The sequence below is a fragment of the Hyperolius riggenbachi genome, chromosome 3, assembly GCF_040937935.1.
Source record: "Hyperolius riggenbachi isolate aHypRig1 chromosome 3, aHypRig1.pri, whole genome shotgun sequence".
NCBI classification, from domain to species: Eukaryota; Metazoa; Chordata; class Amphibia; order Anura; family Hyperoliidae; genus Hyperolius; species Hyperolius riggenbachi.
In genome coordinates, this window is record NC_090648.1 from 132,398,717 (window position 1) to 132,423,687 (window position 24,971).

The following is a 24,971-nucleotide window of genomic DNA, read 5'->3' on the forward strand; positions in this document are numbered from 1 at the left end:
GTTTCATATCTGCTGTTGTGTGTGCACTGTCGCGGGGTGGCGACTAGGTTGGCGTACACACATACAACCTGTCCCTTTGCTCGTCTCATTCGCAATCGCCTCTCTTGCGATTGCGTTCTGCGCTTCGTACAATTCCTGTCTGGCATTTGTGGAGGTATAGAGGATTGGTTCCTCTGCACTCCCCAGCGCCATCTGCCGACAGGAATTTTCTCTCTACGGGTGCGTAGCACCTTTTGCTGGGTGCCTGCAAATATACGCTTGTGGAGGATTTCCACCGTGTCAGCGCACGCGTTGTGCGCTGATCACGGAGAAAGTTCCACAATCGTTACAGCCACACTACGGCTTTGAAATTAAATATTCGCTTCGTATGCATTTCATAGACTACGCGTTAAAATACGCAATTACGCGTAGTGCGAAGCGTAGTGTATGTGGATGCTTATGTCCGTATGCAGAACATTTTTCGCATTAATTCCTTTTTAAATTCTTATACCGGGAACTGTTCTATGCGTACATTCCCCTTTCCAATGCGTAAATTTGTAAGCAAATTAGATGCGAGAAACGCATTCGTAGTTCACTACGCAATACACATGTTAACTACGCATAGTGGGTGTAAGCTACGCGTAACAGTACTTCGCTACGCGTAAATTCATAAGCGTAGTTTTGAAACTTCACCTACGAACTATGATGCATAGATGCAAACTAAGATGTGTAAATTCGCACTGGCGTAGTTTCTGCTCATCCCTGTATTGAAAACATAAGGATAGAAATGTGTGTCTGGTTTCAAAATGGCTTGTGCATGAAACAAAAAAATAATAATTTGCAAACCCTTGCCCTGGGAGCAATTTAGCCTAGAAACCACCCTGGATTTATGTCACAAAGGTGATTCCTCAGTCCCTAACAGGATCCCTGGCGGGGATTGGAGAATTACATCAGCCAGGCCGCCACTGCTGGGGAAGGGCACAGCCGCCACCAGAGATGCAACAACATCATTTGGCTGCCTTGATGTCAGCGGATGCCGCTACCCTTGTGATCGGGTCACCGCCGCTGTCGCTGCCAGGGAGTCAATGCCACTCCGGGCACACTCAGGTCTGTGTCGGCCATCCATGCAGGCTGCAGCTGGGGGTGAGGCTATTTTCAGGATCCCTCCTGTTGTCCTGATGGATCTGGCATTGCACGCCTATATGAACATTTGTGCCTATGGGCCTCATGCCCCTATCTGCCGCTAGTCCCGCTGCTGCTGCTGCTCCAGTGAGCTGGGGGAGCCAGACCACCATCTTGTCCCCTGGTAAAGCCCGGCCCTCTGCCACTGCTTAATTGTGGGCCAGCCACCCTGGTCCCCACGCTCTCTGGCATCGCAAGGTCCCTTCGACCCCCAACATCTTGCGCTGGCATCGCAAGGTCCTTTCACACTGGGGTCGACGCCGGACCTCACAGCTGTGGACCCATCACAGTCACGGGCCAGTCATCTGGGACACTAACTGGCCAGCCATTTTTTAGACTGCAACCCAAGGGATCTCACTCTCTCTGCTCCCTCACCTTCTCCATCTCTAGCTTTACTTCTCTCCCTTTCTTCTCCTCTCTCTCTCTCTTCCCGGGATAGACTGGGGGGACATCTGATTCAAAGTATCGCTGCAGAAGCGTTTTGAGTGCCTGGATGGCAGCGGATTCCCCCCTGGTCCTTTCTCCCGGGTCCACCTTTCTACAAGCTCCTCTATGCTTACACTCTTATCTATGCCTATATAAGTTTTGTACCTACTGTGGGATCTACTGTATGTATCGGCAGAAACTGTATGTATCTACTGTATATCTATTGTACCTACTGTATGCTAAATGTTACTGTACCATCACCGACCCTGTATGTGCCAAAATCAATTCCGGGTACAACTCACGTTGTACTTGGCGAAATAAATTCTGATTCTGATTCTGATTCTGATTCTGATTACCAGCATTGCTGCTTGAGCATGTGTGCATGATTTGACTGCTGTAATGCCAAACAAATTGTAAAGGTCCCACTAAAAATCTGGTGTGTGTCAGTTTTTAACAAGTTTATTTGTACACAATGTAAGCATCCAGGAAGCAATTTTAAAGTGTATGCTTCCAGCACCACATTTTAGATTTGGTCCTAATTTTTTATAAATGCAGTAGAGTCTTGGTTAGCAGGCACCAACGAGGATTGGCTGATGTCGGATGAAGGTGCGTAAACACGCACTACAGCAGCCAACGACGGGCCCGTCAGACCCTCCCGCTGGGCGGACATTCAGAAACAGCCTTATCAGTCTGCCGACAGCGCGTACTCACACTACTGTCAGCTGAACGTCCATCCAGCGGGAGGGTCCAGCGGACTCGTCGTTGCCGGCGGTAGTGCGTGTGTATGCATTTTTAGTGTGCTTTCTGTTGGATAAGTGTGCTTTCTGGTTGCTTGAGGCTCATTGTTATAAATATATAGGCCTGGCTAAAATTGTACTACAGTATACTTTGTATTCATACCATGAACTCTGTATTAAATGTTAAAAGACAGTAATTGGAAATATATTAGCCATGGGCGACCAGTCTTTAAGCACAGCAGAGCCAAAAAACAGCCTGAGGGGAGTTGGCCTTCACCACTGAAGTACTGCCGGCAATTTATGCAGGTTGCTTGAGACTGCTGGTTAGTTGAGTTCCGAAAAACTAGGACTCTGCTGTATATTCTCTAGCACAGTCAGAGAAACAGAGAAACTTGGGGGCATATTCACTTTTTTTTTTTACAGAAATTTTAAATTAACAAAAGTACATTTTTGGTTTGAACAGCTATAATGCAAAATAATGATAAAGGCCAGCATAAGCAATGCCATGGAGTCACTTTGTAATTGTAGGACACAATCAATTATAAAAATCTGTATCAACATGGCTTTATCAGCTGCATAAATGATGGGACTGGAGTGTATATTTGTGCCCTTATAACGTGGTGAAAAGGCAATATTTTGTCTCCATGTGTTAGGCAAGCTAAGCATCTCAGCTATGTGATTTGACATACTTTGACATTAGCAGCAACTGCTTAATGACTTATTGCACAGACTCCTCAGAGCAACAGAGTATGGCATGTGCCATAGACATTACTGAGATCCTGCCAGATGGAGAGACTGCTTTTCAGCCTTAGTCCAGGAATTTAAAGTTAGACTGTTTTTTATTTTCTCTTGTATTCTTACACTAGTGGAGTGCATATGTAATAGGTTTTACCTGCCCTGCGGGATATCTGTTTTGCAATCACAAAGTGGTATTTTAATGACTCTGAAATGGTCTTAACCTTGGGACCTAGCTAGGACAAATGTGCATCTCACAAAGCTAAGGACTGTATTTCCTCTACTTGTTCCCTTAGTGAACAACTTGATTAATTCACCATTCATGACATTACAGAGACCAGAAAAACATTTATTAAAAGAAAAAAAGAAGAAAAGAAAGGAAAGAAAAATGTAATATGAAGGACTTTCTAATGCATTCTTTAATGTAATATGGGAGAGCCGTGGAACTCAGAGCCCACAAACAGCCTTAGCAGTTGGCCTTCACCACTGAGTACTGCCGACGATTTGTGCAGGTTGGTTGAGACTGCTGGTTAGTTGGGTTCTAGATAAATGGGGCCCCTGTGTCAGCTATGCCTCTGACACAGGAGACCAGGGTTTGAATATCGGCTCTTCCTGTTCAGTAATCCAGCACCTATTCAGTAGGAGACCTTGGGCAAGACTCCCTAACACTGCTACTGCCTATAGAGCGTGCCCTAGTGGCTGCAGCTGTGGCACTTTGAGTCCGCCAGGAGAAAAGAGCAATATAAATGTTCTGTGTCTTGTCATGTCTAATACTTTACAAATTGCCCAGTGAGACTACATTGTGAATGCTAAATCTTTGAATGTGCACTTTTGCCAGGGTACCTCTGGTGCTTCTTGCTATGCAAGTGATGTACAGATTACCTAGGTAACAATTTCCTAGGTGCACCTCCCTAGTAACTTATTTAAATGTCCTAAATTGAGTTGATGTGCCTCGATATACAGGCCAGGATTTACATCACAGGAGCCTATAGGCACAGATGTCCTGGCATCTTAGACTTCGCCATCCATGTACCTACAAACCCCCAATGAACTGCAACGCAAGTGTGCTGGCTGTCCCAGCTGTCACTTCTCCCTTACTTCTCTTGCATGTCATAGGTAGCTACAGGTGTCCCTTAGAAATAGGTAGCCAGAAGAACCCTCAATATTAAGTAGCTAGAGGTGCCCCCAAGTATTATGTAGCTAGAGGAACCTCGGTATTAAAGGATACCAGAACCCAAAGGCTCTGGTAAAATGAAACCTGCAATGGGTAGGGAGAGAAAATTAGATACTCACCGCTTCTGTCATTCCCCGCAGTCAGCCGCCGGTCTTCTCCTATTCCCCCCAATGTCCTGGCGACTTGGCTGACCTTTAACCTGGATAATCTTCGCTTCTGCCCGGCGCATAGTGGCAGGCAGAAGTACATACACTCTCCCGCCTCCTCCGTCCTAGCGTCTGTTCTCCACTGAAAAGGAAGTGATTCGCATCTGCCGCTTGCTTTTCAGTGAAGCACAGGCGCTAGGATGGAGGAGGCGGGGGACTGTGCGTACTTCTGCCCGTCATTATGTGCCAGGCCAAGCAAAGATTATCCAGGTTAAAGGTCAGCCAAGTTGCCAGGACACCGGGAGGAATAGAAGAAGACCGGCGGCTGACTGCGGGGAACGACAGAAGCGGTAAGTATCTAATTTTGTCTCCCTACCCATTGCAGGTTTCATTTTACCAGAGCCTTTGGGTTCTGGTATCCTTTAAGTAGCCAGAGGTGCCCCTGACTGAAGGGAGATCTCGTCAGTGGAATGCTGAGGGCTGGGTGAGTAACCTCTCATTTACACTCTCATCAGGGCTCTGCATAGGGAAGGGGGGAGGCCCTCTAAGAGGGGAGTGAGCCCCCTTTCCATCATCAGGCACCTATAGGCACGTGGTTACAGTGCCTTATGGTAAATCGGGCCCTGTGGTTATATGGTTTTTTTTTTAAGGTAATAAGGGTTGCACTAATCGCATAATCTGCTCTAGAGCTGTCAAAGCGTACCAGTAACTCCTGCACACGGCAATTTACTCACATTTACTGACTACACCCCTAAAAAGTTGCTTACATATAAAAGAAAATGATGCGTAAGGAACAAAGTTTATGTTTAGCAATTATATTTTTGTATTGAAATTTTTTAGAATTGTATTTTGGTCTAATGTTGCGTACAAACTTTTTTTTTTCTCATTTACAGTGAACGGAGGATGGTCATCTTGGTTAGAATGGTCTACGTGTAGCGTCACCTGTGGTCGTGGAGTACAGAAACGTTCAAGGACCTGCACTAACCCAACTCCCTTAAATGGTGGGACCTTCTGTGTAGGTTCTTCAGTGCAGAAAGTCAGTTGCTCAGTTCAGTGCCCAGGTGAGTCTTAAATTCTGACTTTGAAGCTTTTTTTTTGCGTCCACCTGGATTAAACAGTGTTATCATAAAATACTTCAAGGACAATGTTTGGAAGAAGAAAAAGATGCCGGTAATAATCATTTTAGAATCTGCAGCGCTGGTCAGCTAGGCTAGATTGTAATACACATTGCTAACATGTTATTCTTTAGTCATACAGAACATAACAAAAATCATCAAAAGATCAAGTAGACAGAACTTCAGTTTGTTTTTTAAGGCTAGTGGAGTAAGTAGTGCGGAGGACATGCTACACCGAATCAGGTCACTCAAACTACACTTCACAGAAGCACAGTAAGCAACTGGTTTTAATTGGGAGCCTTTAGAATGTTAAAAAGAGATGCCTAAAACTGAAAGCAGATAACTTGGGCATCAGCGTTGCTTTGGTAACATGGACGCCACATAGACCTCAATGTTAATTTTGGCTATAGCGATGGCCAGTAGGGAATTTTGGCATCGGTGTCACCCAACTATTCTTGTTATTAGGTGGTGCAGATACCGGCAAGGGAGGTTTAGTGGGGAAGTTGCCACAGATATCGGCAGATATTGTGGAGGGAGGAGGTTAGGCTAGGCATCCATTGAGGGAGAGTAAGTTTGAGAATAGGGTTAGGTTTAGTAAAACATTGGTAAAATCAACCAAAATTCTACTATCATATTACCCAGTGCCCAATAGTAGAATATCAGTAATGTTACTGATATTCTACTAGTGGCTATCTGCCTATCACAGACCCGGATTTACGTCACAGGAGCCTATAGGCACAGATATTCTGGCACCCTAGGCTTCACCCTTCATGAACCTACAAACATCTGCTGGACCATACTTCAAGTGTGCTGACTGTCCCAGCTGTCACTTCTCCCTTACTTCCCATGCCTGTCATAGGTAGCTACAGGTGCCTCTTAATACTGAGGCTGAGGGTACCTCTGGCTTCCTAATACTAAGTTGCTAGAAGTCCCCAAACTGAAGGGAGATTTCACCAGTGGATCTCATTTACGCTCCGCTCGGGACTCTGTATAGGGAAGGAGGGAGGGAGGCACTAGGGGAAGGGAGTGAGCCGCCTTACCATTATTAGGCGCCTGTAGGCATGTGCCTACAGTGCCTTATAGTAAATCAAGCCCTGGCCTATCACTAGTGCCCAAATTACTTTCTTATATGTATGCCTAAAACTCCCGTTGGTGCTGTCTGATTTCAGTGTACAGTATTCTGCTTTATATTTCAGGTGTAATTGGAAGTGATCACTTTCAGACATCACTAGTGAACGCTGTTGTGCCGGCTACATTGACGGTGCAATTCACTTTGCAATCCTGTTGGAAACTAATCATGCTACGGAAGACAGATAATGTAGATGTTAAAGGGAGAGGGGTGTATGCGGCTGCGCCATTATGTCAGAGTAAAGAAAGATATTTGCAAGAGGATGAAGGGTCTTAAATCATAGTTATTATTCTACTTCCATAAAAAGTGATTGATTGATTTGTAGTGTAGAAAGAATGCTCCAATAACTCAAACACATTATACACCCAACAAATAGAATGCATTCCATTACTGACAACACAATAGGGATGCTGTTTTTCTTTGCTTTGTTCCTGTGGCAGCTGCCTTTCCGAGACTCACATGGAAAATGAGGCAAGATTAACATTAACATAACCTCAGACATGAATGCTCTGATGGCAGTTTCCATAAACAGGGACATCTTCTGGCAAGTAGGTCATTCGTTGTGAACTATAATGCAAAAGAGAATCAGTGGAAACAAAGACATTGAGAAACAAAGCTATGTAAAACATATTCTATATTCAGTAATCCGTATCCTTACAATCGGTCATACCTATAGACAAATCAGTTCATTGAAACAGAGACTAGGGATTGTCAATGAGATGCAAATAATTCCGAGCTGATGCAAATTGTATGGTGATTGTATGCAAATGTATGCACCTTGAAAATAAAGCAGCGGCCGCAATCGCTTGGTCCATATAATGTGCAGGATTGGGCTTGCTCCTGTGCATATTTCTGGCACTATCTGTGCAGGACTAATTGGTGAATGGGAATATATGTTTCCTGAGTTAATGAGATTGATTTTTACTATTAAAATACTTTTATCTTCTCATTTCATAGTGAAAAATACACTCTGTAGCATTATTGCAGAATCAAATATCTTCACCATAAATTGTGACCGGAACATAATCTAAGTTTTGTGATAAGGAGTAAGAATAGCCAAACAAAATTTGTGTTTTTTATCTACAGTAGCACTTTTTATTTTTAAACTGGAATTGGTAAAACTGAGAAATATATGTGTTTTCTATTTTTTTCTTTGTTTTCCCATTAAAATTCATAGAAAACAAAATTGTTCGAGGGAAAAAAATGGCATACAATGAAAGCCTAGTTTGTCTTGAAAAAAACAATATACATTTCATTTCTGTGTCATAAGTAGGAATAAAGTTATTTCTGATTAAATAAGGACATAGCTAAACTGTCAAAACTGCTCTGGTCAATAAGTGGAAAAAAGGTCTGGATGCGAAGTGGTTAGAGGTACATTAACAAAGTATTGCATTTCCTTTTAATCAGTAGCTGATACCCCCTTTCCCACTAGAAATATTTAGCTTTTCTGAAATAGATAATCAGGGGGTCTGTATGGCTGATATTGTGGTGAAACCCCTCCCACAGTGTGATGTCATGACCAAGGTCCTGACAGTTTGCTGTCTGTGAACCTAAATTCATTGTGGGAAATAACAGCTTTTTTCCAACTGCCAAGCAAACAATATCACCCTCTGTGCATAGAACTCTCAGTAATGAACATTCCGTTCAGATCACTTGGCAGAACCAAAGATGGCACCACCAGTGATCCTAAAAATCATACCGCTAGATAGATCTGGGGCAGCCCTACACGTTCCACACCTCCAATGGATCCAACTCGGGATAACTGCTCTAAGCTGGGGATTTCTGTCCCAAACCTGACTCGGGGTTACCGCCAAGGAGGTTAAGAATGTAAATCAAGGAGAGGAAATATTTCACAATGGGCAAACACTGACTAAATAATCTATAGATAAATATTGTAAACAATAAGCAACTTTATTCATTATATTATTTTACCTACAGTTCCTCTGTAACAGAGACCAAGACTAGCATTGGTGAGAAGACATTTACAATCAGCAGGCTTAGTGAACCGTCTTTGTGAGGTTGAGTCATAAAACGTATCTTGTGAATGAACTCTCATTACTTTTATGTCACCTTACCTAAACAATAACTTTTCACCACTCCAAGCAAAAAAAAAAAAAATCTTCAATGGACATTGTTTTCAGTTTAACTTTGACAATACCTTTCTTGCCTTGTTTTAATATGTTTTTGATGATTCAATACTTAAAGGGTTATATAGATATGGTATGTGAAAAATTAATTTAAAAAAATAATAATATATAAATAAATAAGTAATTCATGAGACAAGACACGTAAGAAGAGATAATACCTGACATAAGTTTTACTAATCACTAAAATGCACCACTCAGGTTGACGCATTCTAAACAAGAAACAGTTTGCAGTTATAACTTAGAGGACTCAAACTTTGATCACAAGTAGATTTTTCATATACGGTACATTTAACAAACTCAAATCCAGGATATTATAAAAACAACAACTAATAATAATAATACTAATATTATTTTTCAACATGGCCACATCCATAGCAAGACTAGATTGGCACTATATATGCTACCAAAAGTAAAACAATGAGATAAACGTGTACGTACAGTACCAATCCTACTAGAACTAGTCGTTATTCCTTTTTTTTTACTGCAATAGTTAAAGGATACCCGAGGTGACATGTGACATGATGAGATAGAAATGTGTATGTACAGTGGCTAGCACACAAATAACTATACTGTGTTCCTATTTTTCTTTCTCTGCCTGAAAGAGTTAAATATCAGGTATGTAAGTGGCTGACTCAGTCCTGACTCAGACAGGAAGTGACTACAGTGTGAGCCTCACTGATAAGAAATTCCAACTCTAAAACACTTTCCCAGCAGAAAACAGCTTCGGAGAGCAGGGAAGAGATAAAAAGGTCAATGTTCATACGTTTTAGCTCTGGCATACTTTAATGAATGTGTCATTGAGCAAAAACAATAAAACAGTTAAAACTTAAAATGTCATTTTTAGGAGAAGGAAGATAGATACAATTGTTTATTTAATTCGTTTATTTTCGCCTCGGTTGTCCTTTAAGAATTAAAGAAAACCTGAGGCATGAATGCAAAAAAAATAGATATTGACTGCCAGAGGCTTCCCACATCCTCCTCCAGACAACCCCACTGCCGGGACTCTGTAGAGGTTTTCTATTCATGCATAATGCTGATAGTGATGATCCAAACATCAAAATTAAGATTTGCAAAAGTGGACTGCGAATTTCCACAAAAGTTTTTGAATCTGGCAAATCTGCGAATCGCCATAGACTTCAATGGACAGACAAATTCTAAAACCTACAGGGACTGTTTCTGGCAAAAAAAGTGATGAAAAAGTTGTTTAAAGAGGCCTAACACCAGTCATATTTTCATCTCTAAAGGGCAGAAATCACATTACATTTCTAAATTTGTGGAATAAATTGCTTTAAATCGTCCGGCATGTGTACACATCCAACAGGTAGTGTAAGGGTTACGGCTGCTTTACACTGACAGACTTTTACTAGTTGACACCTCCAGGACATAAGTGTTAGTCCTCTCTGTGGCAATCTTTTGGTAATGGTGTGTAGTAGCCGCCATGCTTGTGCGCACAATAGTGGGAGTGCAGGCGATAGCGGTTTTCCAGCCTCTATGGTCAGGCTGAGGTAGTTCAATGACAGTTAAGTGACCAACAAAAACACTGATTCTGCACTGAGGCCTTATACAGGGGAAGTAGTGGATACTAGATGCCAGTAGTGGTGTGAAGGATTATTGGGTTATGATCGGTACACTACTAGAACCAGCAGACCTGTCTCCAACAGCTAACTTGTGCACTGGCCACAGAAGAGCAATACAATAGCAAGAAAAACAATGTACCATCCCTAAGAAGGGCTTAGCTGTTCAGGACAATGTGGTAGCAGCAATAATCTGTACTGAGGACACAATACAGGCCTACCTAACTCTCTCCCTGTCAAAACACACTGCCCCTCATTTACCTAGCACAGAAGCCAAACACAGACCTCAAAATGGCTTCTGTGCTGGCTTTCTGATAGGTGGGGGGGGGGGGGGGGAGGTCCAGGTGAGAGGGATAGCTGATTGGCTGCCATTTGTCTGCTGACTATGGGGTGAGGGTCAAAGTTTGGCTCCGTTATAATGTATAGGGGCAAGTCGAAAAATGCATGTATTCATCTGAGGGGGCAAACGTGAACACCCCTTGTTCGACGCAAACCATTTGCCCATCTTTAAATGCTGACTGTACTGTGCCGCCCATCATGAGTGTGGCTATGCCTGCACAGTAGCAAGGAGACGCATGGAGACGCTCATGAATGAGCAGTTTTAGCTTACTGCAAAGGCATGGTCATACTCCTACAGGCGCAGCACGGCCACGCTTGTGCATGAAAAGGAGCACTACCGCAATAACAGATCCAACAAACTCATATATGTTCTGAGGGTCCGCGTGGGGCAACAGTGGGGAGGGGAGGTCACAGGAAACATCTGAGCTGTCGAGAGGCTTCCCTCTACCTCGGTAAATATGTTTCTTTTTTTTTTTATTCAGGCCACCTTGGGTACACTTTAAGAGCTCTAGTTTCTTTGCAGTCGAATTGTAGCATCACTCTTCCTAGTAATCCATTAGGCTTGTAAAACTCTGTGGCCCATATGCAATTCACTTTTTCACATGAGTTTTCTCCCAGGTGATATTTTTAAACTTGTCAATAAATTGCCTTTTAAGCCACCAGAAAGCAAGACAATACTCAAAATAATTTTAATATTACTATTTCGCCAACCTTTTAGTACTTTTTTAGTTGAAAAGTGCTGAAAAGTTATTTTAAATCAGAGATGAAAAATTATCTCCTGGGAGAAAAGTCAGGTGAAAAAGTGAATTGCATATGGCCCTGTGTGGCTAAGGAAACAAAATCTGAGCTTAGGCAACAGATAACAAGTTCAACAGTTCACGATTGCCTTTATGAAAGCTGAATTACTTAAAAAAAAAAAAAAAAAAAAAAAAACTAGCTTCATAATACCGGACACAGACAAACGTTTTTAAAGGTAGAGTTTAACCAGATTCTAGGCCTCCAGAAAAATCCCATTTAAGAATAGGACTGTATATACAACTATTTATTTAATCGATGTCATTTCAGGTTTGCTTTATAAGATGCACATCTATAGTACTGTATATTAGCAAGTGTTCTCTAGCAGGGGAGACCATTATTTTGCTGAAACACATGGCAGGTTTACTTTAAAGAGACTCCGTAACAAAAATTTCATCCAGTTTTCTTCCATCCTACAAATTCCACAATCTATTCTAATGTGCTCTGGCTTACTGCAGCACTTTCTACTGTCACTATGGCCTGGTGCACACCAGAGGAGTTTTTCTGAGCGTTTTGAGTTTTTAAATCTGCTGCTAATGTTATCCTATGTGTCTGTGCACACTGGAGCAATGAGGTTTTGTATAAAAACCCATAGCATTACATTGGGAAGAGCTTTTGAAATCTCTAAAAGCTCTTCCCAATGTAATGCTATGGTTTTTTTTTTTACAAAACCTCATTGCTCCAGTGTGCACAGATACATAGGATAACATTAGCAGCAGATTTAAAAACTTAAAACGCTCAGAAAAACTCATCTGGTGTGCACCAGGCCTGTCTCTGTAATAAATCAACTTATCTCTCTCCTGTCAGACTTGTCGGCCTGTGTCTGGAAGGCTGCCAAGTTCTTCAGTGTTGTGGTTCTGTGATGCATCTCCCCCCTCCAGACCCCTCTCTGCACACTGCCTGTGTGTTATTTAGATTAGTGCAGCTTCTCTCTGCTCTGTTATCTTTTAGAAGCTGGATAAATCCTCCTCTGAGCTGGCTGGGCTTTCACATACTGATGAATTACATACAGGCAGAGCTGTCTGCACTCTGCAGGAAGAAACAGCCTGACACTTCAGTGGAAGATAGCTGCAGGGGGAAAGAAACACACAAATGATCTCTTGAGATTAAAAAGGAAGGCTGTATACAGCCTGCTTGTGTATGGATGTATTTTCTATGTGTGGACATACTGTACATCAACCTACTTCCTGGTTTGGTGGCCATTTTGTTTGTTTATAAACAAACTTTTTAAAACTGTTTTTAACCACTTTTAATGCGGCGGGGAGCAGCGAAATTGTGACAGAGGGTAATAGGAGATGTCCCCTAACGCACTGGTATGTTTACTTTTGTGCGATTTTAACAATACAGATTCTCTTTAAAGGAAATCTTAACTGAGAGGGATATGGATGTTTCCTTTTAAACAAGACCAGTTGCCAGGCAGTCCTGCTGATCTCATTGACCAAAGTAGTGGCTGAATCACACAAATGAAACAAGCATGCAGCTAATCCAGTCTGACTTGAGTCAGAGCACCTGATCTGCATGCTTGTTGAAGGGCTGTGGCTAAAAGTATTAGAGACACAGGATCAGCAGGAGAGTAAGACAACTGGTATTATTTTAAGATGAAAGATCCTTATCCTTCTCAGTTTAGGTTCCCTTTAAGAATAAATACAGCAGCACATACTCTGTTTCCCCAAAATTTAGACATCCCCCGAAAGTAAGCTCTAGCAGGAATTTCGAGCATGCTCAAAATATAAGCCCTACCCCTAAAGTTAGGGCTTACCCTTGAGGCAGTAAGGGGAAAAAGTATGGCAACTTGTGTTATTACTGGAACCCATGGTCTCATGGACAGGGCCATGGCTACGTCATTGGACCAATCACTGCACTCGCTGCTACTCAGCGAGTGTAGTGATTGTCCCAATATTGGAGCCATGCTACCCCCCCCCCCCCCCCGCGAGACTATCAGCTCCAATAGGTACGCAAGTTGCCATTTTTCTTCGCAAGGAACTGAAGCCAGGGGACACAGTGGCATGAAGCTGGGGGAAAATAAGAGGAAGCATGGGGACATTGGAGGACATGGGGGGACAGCACGACATGGAGCTGGGGGTAAGAGGAAGATGCAGGGGGGCATTAGAGGACACCGGGGACACCAGGAGAACATGGAGAAAGTGAAGTACATGGATGACATAGAGGGTCACGGAACACAGGAGGACAGAGTATAGTGGAGGACAGAGGGGGACAGCAGGAGGACACTAAATGTACAAGGGGGACACAAGGGCACACAAGAGGTGGATCCAGCAGAGGAAAAGGTGGCACAGTGGGGAAAGCAGGAGGACACACAGCACATTAACTTGTGTGTTCATTGAAATATAAGACATCTCCTGAAAATAAGCCCTAGCACATCTTATGGTGCAAAAATTAATATAAGAATCTGTCTTATTTTCGGGGAAACATGGTATAGTAAATGTAAGGTTTGCAGGTACCCAAATCACTAAGAATAATCCAGACGACAGGAAGTATTGCTATATGTTTGCATGATTGTAAGCTAGTGTCAGTATGTTATTGTCATAATGTTTTCCTCGCTTCCTGCTAATCACTTAAGTTACAGACAGATAGAGTCACTGAGCCATGATCCGTTCCTTCCTCCCAGCCTCTCTATCAGCAGTGCCTATTAGTTGCGAGTTTGTTTGTGTGAACTGCGTCTTGGGCTGCAGAGAAAGGGAGAGAGAGGAACTTCTTCTATCATTTATTCATCTCTAATACAATATTTATTTTTCCATGCTCCCGGTCTCCGTCAAAAGAGTTTAAAATTCTATGAAGTTTCAAACAGGAAGCTGAAAAGTACAAAACAGCTCCACGCACTGCAGCTCTCCCTGCTGAGGTCATCCTGGTCAGCTGTCTTGATTGCTTGCCCTTGGCAGCAGCATTGTATCCATTGTATGCTTGGTATATGAGTTGTACTGTAGGCTTATTAGTGTGCTTTGTAGAACCTAAAGAGTCTTTGGCCTTCTCTCAGTGCTGGCTGACATCAGTGCTCTTAAATGAAAGAATTTATAAGTAGAATCTGTTGTTGCTTTTTTTCCCCCTTCTGTGTTGCAAAATGGGATGAACGGTTTTATTAATAGCACTGTTGCATCTTGGCAGTGTGGGGTTGGCTGCCCGAGGGAGAAGTGAAGTGAAGAGAACTGCTTTGCAATGAATTGCATAGGATTGATAAAGCAGGAGGATTAGCCATACTATGCCAGGAAAACAAAACACACATATAAGTAGATAAATACTTGATTTATTTACATAACACATGTATTGTACTATCCATGTTTTGATTTCAGTGAATTTTATATAGTAAATAATAAAAATGCTGTTCCTGGTGGGGGCCATGTCTACTCTTTTTCCCATCGTTTTAGGCAAAATCCTGATGTAATTTCTTCCCTTAACTTTTTTTCACCTCAGCCTTGCTTGTAAACACGAGTAAGCAGAGGATCATGTTTCAGCTAGGCAGCTTCACACTGCAGTCTGCTCAGCCAATCAGTGAGAAGCAGGAAGGTGGAAGGGGAGATGACAACCCTCCTTTCTCTCACTGTTCTTGGCGATGGCACCGAAAAGAGCCTGGGGGAATGAGAGAATATAAAAACAGCAGAGAGATTCCTGAATAGATTGGAGAGCTTGTACTGCAGGGTGCGATTTCTGGCAGCATTTTAAAAACACTGCAGTGTTTAAATAGAATTTGGTTTTGTGGCTGACAATCCCTCTTTAAAGAAGGCACTGTAGTGAGCGACATATAGTATGATAGAATGCAGTAAATTATCCAGGATACCTATTTTCACTGTAATTTTCCTGATTTCAGCATCAGAAACATTTCCTATATCTATGTATTGCTGTATATTGGTATGTAGCTCCACCCTGCCGGTAATGTTTAGCCTAGGCTGATTAGCTATGCGCATCCACCCCCCACAAAGGCCAGTGTAACGCACATAACCATAGCAACATGCACATTAATTGTAATGTTTGTGGCACTGATAGGTAACGGACAGTGCTCCCCACCGGTGTTAGGACTAGTACAATTGACACGTGCTGCTTGTCTCCTTAAAGTACCCGTAAGTAAGCAGTTAAAATCTGACAAAATCGACAGGCTTTGGACTAGTCCATCTCTTCATGGGGGATGCCAAGATTTTTTTTTTCAAAAGCATTTCCTATCTTGAATGACAATTGCTCAGTCCAACTGCCGAAATAGTGTGTAAGTGAGTAGGGAGGCTGGCTGCTATCTTACTATTTTGGCAATTAAACCGCTGTTCAGGAAAATCATTTGGAAGCAAAGAAAACCCTGAGAATCCCCCATGAGGAGATGGACCAGACCAAGTCAGTTACGTCAGATTTTAACTGCTTACTTTTTTTTTCTTGCTATAGTGGTCCTTTAAGAACTTTAAGTGTGAAGAGATACTAATCAGTCATGCAGTATCATCAGAGAGGAACCTGATCTGCCCCAGTTAGTCCTGCAGCAGGAAAGTTACCCCAAAACATACCGTCAAAGTTGTACAGAACTATTTACTGAGAAAATAAACAGCAATCCCCTAGCGATCTGTAATTGCAATTTCACCACAATCTTTCAGTGATTGCAGTTTGTAATTCTTGTTTTGAGAATAACATCATTATTATTATTTATTGTGTTTATAAAGTACCAACATATTACGCATCACTCCTAAAATGTTGCATGCAGCATATTTGCAATAAAGTCAAATAACAAAAACTGCAGTGAGAATGGTCCCATAGGGATACATTGTCACTGTGCTTTTCTATTAGCTGGCAATCAGTAAAGGGCTGAAACACTGCAGAGAAGTTTCCCCGGTGTGATCCAGCCCTCAGTCTGTTTGGGATTACATGGAGGAACAGAAACACTCTAAATTCACTGTAAAATCTTCTAGAAGCAGGTTGGAACTACTTATCGGTACTTGTAAAAAAAAAAAAAAAAAAAAAGTTGTGTAGTATAAGTGAAGTCATGCTGTTTTAACTCATTAGCAGCTTCAATTACGTCATCTCATTTGAGATAAGTGCATTGCTTTTGACCTCAATCGACAGGACTCCTCGTGCTGTAAATTCTTGGAATGCTTTGATGTCTCTCTGCTAGCAGGACATTTAGAAACTGAAAGCAGAAGTCCTCTGTTATTGCCTTACACTGCCCCCTGGTGTCAAGTGGCCATGAATACACATTACAGCAGTACTAATGAGAAGCAAGGACATGTAACAAATAAGAAATGTGCTCATATAAATTGGCCTGGAACACTTGCAAGCCTCTAAACTGGCTGCTAAAGGTATAAAAAGTGGTCACACCAAATATTGATTTGATTAATTTGGAGATTTCTGTTATGTTTTTGTTTATGTATGCTTATTGTAAATTATCTCATAAATAAAAAAATGTATTCTTTCTGGGAATTTCTTAACACGATAGATAGATAGATAGATAGATAGATAGATAGATAGATAGATAGATAGATAGATAGATAGATAGATAGATAGATAGATAGATAGATAAAACTGTATGTATGCAGATTCCTTGTATCCATTGAATACCTTCCAGTCGCTTCTAACACAGAAACTTGAGATATTGGATGCTGCCTGTCACAAACCTTTTATGTCCTAGCCAGCAGGTCATATGTACAAAGCTTGCCTGACATCTTGAAAGCAGTAATGGAAATCTTGGCATTCCCTTGTGGTTCATTTATTTGTTTACTATGCTGAATATGTAACGCGTTGTTGATGTGATTGTCTCTATTTCTAGTGGACGGGATGTGGAAGGAATGGAGCGAGTGGTCTGTCTGTAGTCCAGACTGTGAACACCAGCGTGAAAGAGAGTGCGCCATGCCAGCCACAGGCAATGGAGGAAAGCCCTGTGAGGGGCTGAGCCAGGAGTCTGAGAACTGCACAGATGGCTTGTGTATTCAAGGTGAGCAAAGGATTTAGGCTAAAATAGCTTTTCTATTGATGTTTGTGTGTCTGTTATCAAACGTAAAAATCCTAAAAAAAAATATATATATATATATATCAGGTTTGCGGCAACCAGCTGTAGTGCTACCATCAGAGGAATAAAAGTAGTGCTTCAATCAGAGGCATAACACGACCCATGGACCATTCCGTTCCCCCATGCAAAATGGGCATGACTCCCTGCGATCTTCAGGCCCCTTTCACACTGGTGCGCTGTGTTACCCTGTTTTGCCACAGGGTAATGCTACACCAATGAAAGTCTATGGGGCATATCATACCTGGCAAGGTGCGATGCTCTGGAAGTTCTTAATCTCCCGGTCGGGGGAACGCTGGAGCATCCGCGCGTTAGTGGCCAGCATGCACGGTGACGTGCAACGACCAGAAGTCATGTAAGTCTATTATGACAAGGCACTTCCGTGTAATTCTAATGTCAGACACAGGAAGTGAACGTTAGAGAGCCTCACTTCCTGCTTGGCCTGCAGCCAGAAGGGAGATTACCGCGCATTGCTGTGGTAATCCCCGAAGGTTGTTTTTGACGGGTGAGATACGATCCCGCGATCGCGCTGCAACAAGACCACCCGTTTCTAGTGTAAAACCGGCATAAAGGACAACTGAACTGAGAAGTATATGGAGGCTGCCATATATATGTCCTTTTAAACAATACCAGTTGCCTGGAAGCCCTCTTGATCTATTTGGCTGCAGTAGTGTCTGAATCGCACCAGAAATAAGCATGCAGCTAATCTTGTCAGAACTGACAATAATGTGAGAAATACCTGTAACAAAAATATTAGAGACAGAGGATCAGCAGGACAGCCATGCAACTGGTATTGCTTAAAAGGAAACCTTCGTATGCCTCTTGCTTCAACGGTGTGTGAGTAAAGCTTACGTTCCCAGCATGCCTTGCCAGTTTCACACCTTTTTCTTTCTTGGAACTGGGTTATCACTTGCAGTAGGTGCTCCACCTGGAAGACAGCAGAATAAATGTAGTTAACTGGGATCGATCGCTGAATAATTATCTAGTCCTGCATTATAAATGTAACGGTGCCAATTATACTTGAGGTTTCTTTTTTATAATAGCACATGATATGTAGGTATATGGATTTGAACTATTGCAAGACAGCAGAATTATTTTCAAAGTGGACCCAGACAGCAATAAAAACCTCATAGAGATCCCAACTCTTCTCTGCTATAATTAATCTTTTCAGTGTCTCTTTAAAACTGTTCATCAATTTTCTACTATTCCAATATTAGAATTAGATGTCTACATAGCCTTTCTTTCTCAGTTTGGGCCAGATGCAATACACTACATAAAGCTGCTATGTGTGGAGAGCGCACAGCAATTTTACTGTTACTACTGCCTGTGAAGCACTGCTCGTTAACCTGTTAGTGCCACAGGCATTACTGTGGTAATGTGCATGTTGCTATGGTAATCCATGCTATGGTTGCCTGTGGCGCTAAGGGATTAAGGGGCGGTGCTGCGCTATTGCCATGCACTCCCTGCGCACGGCTATTTTATGCAGTGTATTGCATCTGGCACTTAGTGTTACTCATCCTCACATCCTCAATGGTCAGTCATGCCACAGGTTCATCAATCATTTATCATTTGAAGAAATGCCCCTCTCCATCAAGGTTATCCTACCTGTTGGAGCCTAAACTGGCACAATTTTTTTGGAACACATTAGTTTATCTGATAGATGGTGTTTGTCCAGCAGCAAGTTCAGGGACACAATACACTCTGTTATCTGCAGTTATTCCAGATGGAGCCTGTTTGCGCACTGGATGTCCCATACGTTCTTCATCACACATGTCAGACTCCGGACGGAGAGAGCTTGAATAATTCAGATGACCAATGCATTAAAACATTTTCTCTGTCACAAAAATGGATGATACAGATAACAGGCAGAGCTTCTATTCCTCAGATTTGCCTTTCCTCTGGGGAAAGACGATTGTTTCTGAGAAATTCAGAAATTAGATTTCTGGCCTTGACAGAAGTATAATTTTCAGGGGGACTGGAGACCAGGACAAAGAGATATTCTGAACACAAATTTATACGTATTATTACCTTTGGAACTTTCTGCCCTTTTACCTACACTTACAACCTCTCATGAGGTGACTTCTTAAAATTCTAGCAGTTATCTACCAGATTTTCTTTTTTTTGTAACATCTTTATCTTTTTACCTATTTTTAGAGGACCTCTTTCACAAAAATTGTAAAATTTAAAATACAGGCGTATGCATATGTATAAAAGGCACATTTGTTCTTAAAGTGGATTCGAGATGAACTTTTACTCATTGCATAATTGTGTTCCTTTCCTATTGTTTATAGGGCATTCCTCAAGCCAAATACTTTTTTTTTTAATACTCTAATTCCCTAAAAACTAAACAAGCCACGCCCATAGGTTTTCAGAGAGCCAAGGCACTTTCAGACAGTAGCAAGGGCTCATGGGAGCTCAGTCTGGGCAGGAGAAGGGGAAGGTATTACTAGCCAGAGATTTCAGAGGCAGAGGGGAGGAGGAGGGGGGATTAGGTTTTTTTGCTCAAGATGCAGATAAGCCTGCCTCTGTGTAATTTTTACAAACAACATGGCTGCTGTCATTGTATCACAGGAAGAAGAAATAATCTATTAAAGCTGTTTGCAGCTAGATTTGCTGTGTAAACTATCTACTTTAGATAAGATATATAGACAAGTTACTTGTTATAGTTCGTTTTTCATCTCGGATCCGCTTTCAGTAAAATGCACTATACTTTTTTTTCCATGTCGCTGTCAGTTAAAATTCATTGTAAACAGGCCCGGATTTACATCACAGGAGCCTATGGGCACAGATGTTCTGGCACCCTAACGTTTCACCCTCTGTGAACCTACAAACACCCACTGAACTGCACCGCAAGTGTGCTGGCTGCACCAACTGTAACTTCTCCCTTAGTTCCCTTGCCAGTCATAGGTAGCTACAGGTGTCCATCAGTATTAAGCAGTCAGAGGTGATCCCCGACTGAAGGGAGGTGTAGTCAGTGTAATGAGCAACCTCTCATTTACACTCTGTTCAGGACTCTGCAAAGGTAAGGTAGGAGGGAGAAGAGTGAGACGCCTTTTCATCATTAGGCGCCTGTAGGCACGTGCCTACAGTGCCTTATGGTAAATCCGGCCCTGATTGTAGAAATCTGACAGGTTTTGTCTTAGGCCATATCCTCATGTTTTTTTTTTCTCAAAAGCACTTCCTGGATGGCATTTGCTCAATCCAAATGCCAAAATAGCATGCAAGTGAGTTGGGAGGCTGGCCAGCATCTTAATATAGATCCTTTCCAAGGACTGCTTTTGTAAATAATAAAGGAGATAATAAGGAGATGGACTAGTTCAAAACCAGTCAGATCAGTCTGATTTTTCTTCTTACTGTTACTGAGGGCAACATGGGAAAAAAGTAATTGATAGTGCATTTTTCTCTGTGAGAAATGTACTTCTTATGCACGTGTATTTTAAATTGTACAATTTTTCATAATAGTGGTCCTTTAGAGTATCAGTGCATTCAATCTTTTCAGTCTGGAACCTATAGAATGTTTGTGTTATTTTTAATTTTATCTCTTTTTAAAAAGTAAAAGTGAAGCAAACTTAAAGGGACTCCGAGCACCTCTCATGGGTATGCCTTTAAGCATCCCCACGAACAATTAAGTGTGTCAGCACACTTACCAGCCACTTGTTTTATCCAAACTCCCCCTGGTGTTATAAAATGCATGGGGCCAGACGACTTCATACAAAGTCGTACTATGACCCCTCTGGAGGAGCCTCTTGCATGCGTGTCACTTCCTCTTCCTGCTTCATTCAATGATGCATTTCTCTAACAGAGAAGACAGGGGTGACCTGGAAGTTATAACATAGCCAAGATGGCAGCCACAATTTTTAAATTGAAATTGAACGAAAACTATTTGGTGTAGAACGGCATCAAATGAAAGAGGAGAGCACAAGCTACAGAATGGTATGCATCTTTAAGTACTTTGCAGTACTGGTCGGAGTCTCTTTAAAAAACAAACAGATACTCACCTTTCAAAAAAGAATACTATGGAACCTACAGAGTCTTCCCTTTTCTTTCTCAGTATCCTTGTTTCCCTGCTGTCTCCCACATTGAAGGTATTCGACCAACTGGTCGAAAAAGCCACCAGGGATCCTTGGAAGGTTTCGGAAGCACTTGTATCCTCGAGTACTTCCGAAAATGGGCAGTTCCGCGCTGTGCATGCACTCACATGCATGCAGAATATGGAGCCGCACAGCTTTGGAAACACTCAGGGACACAAGTGCTTCTGAAGCTTTCCAAGGGCTCCCAGAGGTAACAAATGTAAATGGGGTGTAGAGCTGGACACCAAGAGAGGAACAGAAAGGCTCTATAGGTTCCAGAGCCTATTTTTTTTACATAGGTGAGCATCTGCAAATGTATTTTCAGTTTGCATCATATCTACTTTAATATTATGTCTTCTTGTTTTGTTTTTTTTATTATTATGGTGGAAACCTACACTGTAGGCAAAATTGACAAATTCATGTTGTTGCAGTACAGTATACATACTAAATAATAGAGGAGCACTCTTCCCTGACAACCTGGAAGAAAAGGGATAGACTAGGGACACTAGTGAGGTGATGAGCAACCTGTAACTGTGGAGGTAGTGAACCCTTTGACAGCCAGTCCAGACTTAATGTATTGAACAATAGAGTTTTTTGCTTTGTACCAATATTAATTAACCCAATGTATCCTTCACTAAGATTTTGTATTTTATTGCTATAAACTTTGTGGATTAGCCATGTTTGGAAAATCCAGGTCTGATAACTACCAGCACTCCTAGAAAAAAAACATTTAGTGGCAACACCTTTCTGAAAGCATCCAGCTGTCACCCTTTCCACATTATCAAGGAAGCAGCAATAGGGAAATTTACCCGAGCGAAACGCTATTCCCCTGATGAGAATCTTTCCTCTGCTGAACGCCAGATTGCTGCAGACAGATTGAGAGATTGCAGCTATCCTGAATGGTCAATTGTGAGAGTGCAGGATATTGGGTTTGTTTTTTTTAGGAAAACAAATCAGGATTTATTCTTTCTGCAAAAAGCAAACTATTGGGAAGTTGAGAAGTCCTACGTCTGTTACTACATATAGCATGCAATATAACAACATAATTACAGGGAACCCGAGTTGGGAGAGGTATGAAGGCTGCCATATTTATTTCCTTGTAAACAATGCCAGTTGCCTTAACTGCTAAACTTTGAAAACTACAGCATTGAAATGAACCTCAACCCCAAGCTACAAATGGGCATATTCATGAAACTATGGTAAAATTGGACTATGCAAGCAGCACACAGCAATTTTAAAGTGAACTTTAATTTGGGGAGAGAAGTTCAGTTTTACTTACCTTAGGCTGCTTTTAGCCCTTCTTAGCCTTGCGGGCCCCTTGGTTTGCTCCTGTGCCACTGTGCCCCTCCAAAAGCTCACTGACTGAACCAGTTGCAGGCTACTGAGTATGCGTGGTCCTATCCACACCTTCTCGTCCGTGCTTCAGTGACCTGGAGCACACCCTGGGAATGTGCAGACATTGCTTATGCAAAATGCAGTGGTAAAATTGCTGTGTTCTGCCTGTGCACAGTAATTTTAACATATTTTCGTTAATGTGCCACTACTTCAGTGAGTGTTCATACAAAGATACAATCATGGAGTCCAGAATACAGATGTAGAGGGTGATCAACAAACACCCCAAAAAGAAAAAAAACAATGGGAGCCCCGATGGTGCAGTATGTCTTAAAGCAGATGATATGTGAAAGTAGTAGAATTTGGTGCTCACAGAGGGAGGTTGCAGGTGGGCAAACAACTACCACTGCTGACAAGTGGAGATGAATAAACCCGTTGAGTGTCCAGATAAGTTGGGTGTGGTCACTCTCTTGCTGCAAAATAGCCAATTGGTCCTGGGGCTGTGGCAAAACCACGGTGGGGGGAGGGGGCCAAATGGAACACCCCTCCAGATGAGGGTGAAAAACACAAGACAGGGAGGGGGGGAATTTTATTATGCACTGACAATGCGTTTGTGGGTCTGTGCTGTGTATGCCCGGTGTATTTAATGATTCTAGGCACTTTATTTGGCCTGAGGAAATAGACACAGGCCCACAAAAATGCGTTGCCAGTGCATATTAAAATGTATTCATTACATGATTTTGTCTTCATTGAAGTAAGCCATCTAATTTTTCATATTTGATCTGTTTTTAACAAAGTTTACACCTTGAGTGCCTCTTCCCCCCTACCCTTTTTTATGGAGTCCTGAATTAAATCAGAGTATATCTATCACTGCCAACATCTGGTAGTAAGTCTGTACTGGGAGAAACAGTTTTAGGTTAAGGTTCATTTTAACTGATCACAAGACTTGGCTTTATTTGACAGTAAACCTGTCACACTGTGGATCTGTGTGAGCTTATAATGTAACAGGAAATAGCCAACACATCTCAGCGGCTGCAGGAACAGCGCACAGCAGCATGACTAAAACGCAGTTTTGTCAGACAGTGTGAATCAGAAATAACTTTTGTCATTCTTCATATATAATTAGCTGATGTGAAAATGTATCACTTGAGCCAGGGATGCAGTGTGAGAAATGTCACGTTGCTTTTCCCCATAAGCTCTTTGTTTTCTTCAGGAGCGTCTACACAGATATAAAGATCACCATTTTTCATGTATCAAGAATAGAAACACTAATAGGCCAACTGCAATCCTGATATGAAATGTAACAAAAAAAATGTAAAAAACAAATTGTTCCCTTTTGCATCTTTTACCTTTTTCTGTCAAGTTCAAACAAGATAAATAATGTATGTGCAGCCACACACAGGCAAGGCCGGATTTATACTTTCTGTGCCCCTAGGCCAAATATGTTGTTACTCCCCTTTCATGTGCCACAGCGCCCCTCAAATTCAATGTGCAGCCCCCTCTTCCATGTGTATCATGCATGTACAGCAGCCCATTTCTTTCATGAACAGCTCCCTTGAGCATCAGTTTCCTTTTCCCTACGTTGCTCTCCATTTTCACCTTCCTCTTTCATATGTAGTAACCCATCTTTCATGTTCAGGTACCCCATTGGCCTGCAGTTGCCCAAAGCCAGGGCCCTTGTGGCCTTTCCAGAAATCTGGCCCTGCACACAGGGCAATTGTTGGGCATTTTTTACCTAGAAATCTAGTTCACATTTGCTGAATTACTAATGTTCTCTGCAGTTCTCCTGTTGCTAAAATGCTGGCCATGCTGCCTCAATAACACTGCCATCATCTAAAATTCTTTGTAAAGGAGTAACCTTCATTGTACCTACAGTTATTGTATTTATCTGTCACACAGGAAGGACAGTATGTGCTGTGGTCAGTGGCAGCTCCGGCTTCAGATTTGTCGGGGGCTCAAAAGGGGCACAATGGTTGGCAGGCAGGGCTCACGGGGGCACCCCCCCCCCCCCAAAAAGGAAAGGAGTGATTGGGGCATACTAAGTGTGCCATGTCAGGTAATGCCAGGTATAGGTATCACCAGTAAAGTTAATATAGCTTTCCCAG

General features: G+C 42.1%; 1 protein-coding gene across 1 annotated transcript in view; it reads left to right on the forward strand.

The window, feature by feature from the left end:
- The window catches only part of UNC5D (unc-5 netrin receptor D), an 868,705-nt gene that overhangs the window by 564,843 nt on the left and 278,891 nt on the right, over positions 1-24,971 (forward strand). The window contains exons 6-7 of the mRNA XM_068273557.1: positions 5,273-5,440; positions 17,228-17,392. Coding sequence (XP_068129658.1) covers positions 5,273-5,440; positions 17,228-17,392 — 333 coding nt within the window. The remainder of the gene's footprint in view (positions 1-5,272; positions 5,441-17,227; positions 17,393-24,971) is intronic.